The 6,000-nt window shown below is 38.9% G+C and overlaps 1 protein-coding gene across 8 annotated transcripts in view; it reads right to left on the bottom strand.

The window, feature by feature from the left end:
- Window positions 1-581: 581 nt before the first annotated feature.
- Window positions 582-6,000, bottom strand: part of ZMIZ1 (zinc finger MIZ-type containing 1) — a 348,947-nt gene continuing 343,528 nt past the window's right edge. For all 8 annotated transcript variants that reach the window (XM_056531358.1, XM_056531360.1, XM_056531359.1 and 5 more), the window contains 3 exons: window positions 5,466-5,629; window positions 4,906-5,145; window positions 582-3,895 (listed from right to left, as the gene is read on the bottom strand). In XM_056531358.1, the coding sequence (XP_056387333.1) occupies window positions 3,788-3,895; window positions 4,906-5,145; window positions 5,466-5,629 (512 nt within the window). In that variant the 3' untranslated portion in view covers window positions 582-3,787. The remainder of the gene's footprint in view (window positions 3,896-4,905; window positions 5,146-5,465; window positions 5,630-6,000) is intronic.

Here is a 6,000-nt window from a genome sequence, read left to right as displayed (position 1 = left end):
ACAGAGAGCACTTCAGGTAACGGGCCGTATCTTACGCATGCGCTTCTTCAGACCTGAGGTCTGAAGAAGCGCATGCGGCGATACGGCCCGTTACCTGAAGTGCTCTCTGTCTCCCCGCTTCCCTGCCTGTCAAGTTTCCACGCCATGGAATAAATGGAACCTTCTAAACACGGCCAGTGCTCCGCTACTTTCTTTCTACTATTGTGTCAGTATATCCAAGACTGTGAACAGCGTTGTAGCACCGTACCTCAGCAATTATCACATTTTGCAGGGCTGCACATGGGACACCCCACACCGCATATTGCACAACAGGTGCATGTCTTCCATGATATGGACACTTGAAATAATAGGACATTTTTTCCGTGACATATTTCTTTGGACACATTAAGCACACACCTTAAGACAACTCTTTTGAGTGATGGCAATTACAAGCTGATTTAACATTTTCAGTTTTATTTAAAAAAATGGGAAAACAAAAAATAAACATAAATGGGAAATGATGCTATACAGATATATTGTCAATAAAATAAAATGCATAGGCAGCACTCTTTAAATATAGAATGAAAACTTAACACAGTGTACAGGTTTCATCTGAGTACATATTTATTTGATAAATATAAGGTGGACACAACTAACTACATACAGTTTTGCAAGACTAAAAAGCACAATTACGTTATTTTTTTGAACATTTTCAGCCTTCACTGCTAGAGGGAGGAAGAGACTTCTTCACTCTGGCACTGAAGGGGATACAAATATGAATGATTAAATTGTACATACAATGTACAGACAAAGTACAGTGGCCCTTTTTGCATGTTTTATTATAGATTGTACCATTTATTTATTTTTCATTTCCCCATCTGATCATAATATCAAAAATTATACAAAGAGAATTTGGTTACAATCTTTTTTTTTTTTTTCTTTTTTCTTTAATTTCCCTATAATCCACTATTTTTTTTTTCACTGTGTGTGTTTTACCTCATGTAGCACCTTAAAATACACAGGACTAATGCGTGTCAGCTAAAATATTAGATGTACATAACAAAACAAAACAAAAAAATAATTTGTTTTTCACAAAGGGTCAAAGTATTTTACAGGAGTGGAAACAATGTTGTGATTTCACACAAAATGCACCCAGCCCATCATGTTGCCCGCCCTCCCCCCCAAATATAGGATTATTTCCACACCATATGGAAACACACACATTTTTTTAAACATTTTTCTAACCACTTTTTTTGCAAAATAAAAAACAAACAAATGCACATTCCCAGGAAAATGAATGTGTCTGTGTTTTATGTCTCTACTGCTCATATACATTATTTACATAGAGTGTGTGAAGTCCTTTAACCCTGCCCAGACCCCAAAGGGCTAAGCATAAGCTGGCAATGCCATCATCCCTTTCCCCCTCCTCAAAGTGAATGGGTTAACTTTTTTTTCCAGTTGCAAAAAACAGCCTTGAGAACTGCTCCACTTTTACTTCTTTCATTTTAGCATATCATTTTGGCTTGTACTGCTGCATATGAAACAACAATGCAAAAGGTGTTTTAGGGTAGGCATACCTTTTCATTAATTTAAGGTGACATTGCATAAAATATGCTTTAGCCTTATAGGCAATACAGAATTATAGAATGAAAAAAAATGATTTTAGAATAATTGAATATGATTTTAGAATAATTTAGAGTAATTGTCAGTCTAATTGTAAGGTGTAAGAGGGATAAAATGGAAAGCCAATGTCCTATACCTACCTATCAGTCCCATTATTTTACAGCAGGTACTTAATTACATTTGTGTCCTTTTTGGGTACAAGCAAATTCGCCATCTTTTTTTTTATATAAATACAAGAGCCTTATAACTTAGCGTAACCCCTTCACTTCCACAGCAGCTGGAGACGTCTCTAGAGGAGAAATAATATCACTGCAAATAGAGCTGTAAAATTAAGGTGAAAAGGCTGGGGGAGAGGGGGATGTGTCACATGGACTTGGCATTATAAAAAAAAGAAACTGCATAAGAACAGACCATGTCACTAAGCAACACATATTTCTAAAAATTTTGAACATATTTACAATATTTTAATTGCATATGAACAGCATTGTGTGCTGCCATCTTACCTTACTAAGACACCGGAATTTAGAAAATGAAAAGGAAAAAAAAAGAAAAACAAAACGTGGAGATGCATTTATAAAAGCCTAAATTTCTACACAAGACACAAAAATAATAAAATAATGTCAGGAATTTCAAACTGCTAGAAGGGAAACAAAAAAGGGTAAATTATCAATTTGCCCTCCCACCTTTTCTTCTCCATTTTTTTTTTTTTTTTTTGTTAAATAAAAAAAATTTACAAAATACAACTTTGGTGGTAGAGAAAGAAAGAAAAAAAAAAAAGGAAAACCAACATTCAACAAAATAGGATTGTTTGGTGTGTCAGTCATATCTGTACAAGCATAACACACAGGCAACAAAAAAAAATGAATGAATATTATAAAGAGGACATAAGGTGGCAGAGCTGGTACACGGAAAAGGAGCAAGGAGGGAATCGCTTGCAAAGAAGGCAAGAAGAAAAGTCTTCCTTGAAGCCTTCTTATGCTAAAGTGATCTGCGAGAGGCTAAATACCCTTTTTATTTATACAGCGGGCCAGCAAAGGAGGAAAAAGGTGAAAAAAAAGTGAACAAAGACAAAGTAAGTAACATTGATTGGCACACATGCACTTCTGTACAAATATAACAACAGTTTTACAGAAGCAAGCAGCATTAACACACCAGAAGCACAGAAACTGGGTCAGACTCATGCATTTTGACCCCCACCCCCACACCTCTAGAAGGTTACGTGACCACGAAGTGTCTGGGAAAGAAGATTGCACAAATTACACACATTATTTCATATGTGGGTTTATATTAAAATTAAAATAATCACGAGGCAGATAAAAAAGGCCAGTTATTGTGTAACAGTCTTCTTAGGTTAAGCAAAATGGTTTAAAAACAAAACAAAACAGAACCTTTAAGCTGCTTTATTAAACCAACATCAATGCCCCTTGTTGCAGCTTAGAACAAAAAACAAATCAAACAAAAGGAGATAAAGTCTAGATGGACAGCCCAGTTCCTGGATATAATATCAGGCCATGTTGTCCCTATAGCTTCCATGCTGTTGAGAGTTTAGTCTGTGCATTTAGGAAACGTCTGACCAAGGGCATGGGAATTTTCGTTAAAAACGCTGCAATAAAAACCGGAGGAAATGTATTCTGGCAGCGAACCAAAGATGTAGGAGACCCTCGAGGAGGCTGTCCTCTGTGGCAGCACTTGTGTGTGGTGTGAGCAAGATGTCTTACCCTTAACACCTCGTAGGAACTTTGTGCTTTGTGTGTGGGTGTGTGTGTGTTTGTTAAATCTTTCTCCCAATTACATGATTAGGTTCTTCTCCAGCTGGTGTGAGACTGGTGGTGGTGTGGGAAAGGGGGTTAGCACTAGGCATCAGGAGGTGTCATGCGTCTTGCGTTTAATCTCCACCACCTCTTCAATCTGCCTAGTGAGGACTTTGTCTTCAAAGTTTCCCATTTATCAACCTCAGGATGGGAAAACCAGGAAGCACCACGTGAGAGATCTAAAGGGAGCCCCAAGCTGTTTGTTGCCTTGTAGCAGCGTCACTTAAAGCGCATCAGTCCGAGACAAATGCAGATGCAAGACCACCGGAAGGCAGACATAAAGGATAAAGGGTTGGAGTTTCCAGAATTGTGCCTGCCTTTGTGTGTCCTGACTGGCTGTTTTATGGGCTAGGGAATGGAGAAACAGCTCCAGTTTAGTTGTTCTCAAACAGTGAGAGAAGGTCATCGTTGCTGTTGTTTGGTAGATCTGGAGGATCCAGGTAGGAAAGAAGGTCATCTGGATTAGTAAGCTCTGGAAGCAGCTGCAGAAAGGATATAAAAAAAGGAAAGCTCAGTATATTACTAGAAAGATTCCCAACATGTCACCATTGCATTGGCATCCTTCACTGGCAAATACCCTTGCATATACCTGTCATATTATGGTGCTAAAAGCTTGAGTAGTGTATACTAATGATATTAATAAAAGCATATCATTTGGTGTGGTCAACAAAAATAAGACAACAGTGAAGCTATATTCACACACCATTTATGTCTCACTTTGACTTCCAGAGTAACATAAACCGTGTAGCTCCGGATGCTACGCCATAGGACAAACAGTGTACAGTATATTCGGAAAGCAAGATAGATGTAGTCACTAGTAGACTATGTTTAGCCCATTATCAGTCACAGGGCCCACAGCGGGTATGCAGTGGTATACGTTGGAAAACATTTTTCTGAGTATCCCTATTAGTATAAGGGATTTCCAAGGCAATGCAATCGAAATGCATATACAAGTTTGAAATTTCTGAGCATTCCCTATTGGCTCAAAGTCTGTGCAGAGCTTGTTCCGGATGTCCAAATTCTGTAAAGTGTAGTCTTAAAGGGTTATTCCGGCTTTAGACATGAATGGAGGGGGCGTGACGTCTCCAGTCCTGAAAACTTTCAGTTTCCGAGCCTGGACACAATGCGGGTGCTGCAGGGAGATTGCGGGGGGTCCCAGAGGCGGGCCCCCCACGATCAGACATTTTATCCCCTATGCTTTGGATAGGGGATAAAATGTCTAAAGCCGGAATACCCCTTTAAGACCAAGCACTTTATAAGTACATCCTTACCAAGAATGCAATACAGCAGTAAGCCCTGCATTATAGGAGCTGAGTTGCTTGGTGAGCTTTAAGAGACAAACAGTAAAATGATTTCATAAAATGCAAGTTTGATAACACAAAGTAGTCGATGTGCCTATATGTGTATGAACATTGATTGCTATGGGCAACAAAGATAATCTTACTATAAGACAGCTTAATAAATCTCCCCCTCAGTTTCCACATGAACTTACATCCAGCGATGGCTCTGGCATATCTGGAGGTCCTTGTCCACCAGGCTGACCTTCTAACACAGACGAAGGGTTAAAGCCCATGTCCCCATGTGGATGGTTGGCAGCTTGTGGTGGGTGTCGAGGTTGAGGTGCTGGTCCACCGTGGTGTAAAGGCTGCCCAGGCTGGCTACCTGGGTGAGGAGGGTGTAAGCCCTGAGGCATTGAGCCATGAGGCTGCTCAGAATTTCCTACATGAGGCATCTGCAGACAACAAATAAGGAAATGTCAGTTTCGACTTTACAAAGAGCATAACAGAATAAAAAAATAAATAAATAAAATAAACAAGTAATATGTTGATAACATTGGTGGTGGTGGGGGTGGTTATGAAACCTAGCTCAAATGAATAGTGGGCAGTCACCTATAGCAACAAATTAGATTACTTTTTGCGTTAAAAAAAAACTATTCTAAAAAATTCAAGTTGGAATCTGATTGGTTGCAGTTCCTCCACACAAGGTTTGATAAATCTCCCCCATTGTATCTGATATATCATATCAAGAGATATACACATCACTGTCACTTACAGAGTCCTGCATGGAGTGGCTTAGAGGTTTGTCCAGCGAAGACATACCACCGGGCATGTCAGGTGGATGAGATAACTGGGGTGCATGCATAAAATCGTTCATAGTTGTTCCACCAGGTGCTCCATGGGGAAAGTCAAAGTTACCATGACCTTGATAATTATTTCCTACAAATAAAAAATACATTCATTTTGTTACTGATCTACCGTATTTACAGATAATTATATACAGCAGTAGGAAAATGATTAAAAGACAGAACCCAGCAATACTAATATAATATTAACGGATATATGTTCAATGCCAAAGATTTCATTTTCAGGAATAGTATATTTGAAATACTCAAAAGGGAAACTGACAGCAGCATCACCCACATGAACCTGAATATACAAGTTAATAGTGCGGATGATACGGATTCAAATACAGTTCACCTAAAAATCTGTTGCGCTGTTCCAGAGAAAACTGTAATAATCAAAATATGCAAATGATCTTTTTTGAGCCTCTCTGAGCAATGCTTATCCTGCCCCCTGATGACTCTGCC

This window comes from Hyla sarda, chromosome 7, assembly GCF_029499605.1.
Source record: "Hyla sarda isolate aHylSar1 chromosome 7, aHylSar1.hap1, whole genome shotgun sequence".
Classification (NCBI taxonomy): domain Eukaryota; kingdom Metazoa; phylum Chordata; class Amphibia; order Anura; family Hylidae; genus Hyla; species Hyla sarda.
This window is presented reverse-complemented; position numbering and strand designations above follow the sequence as displayed.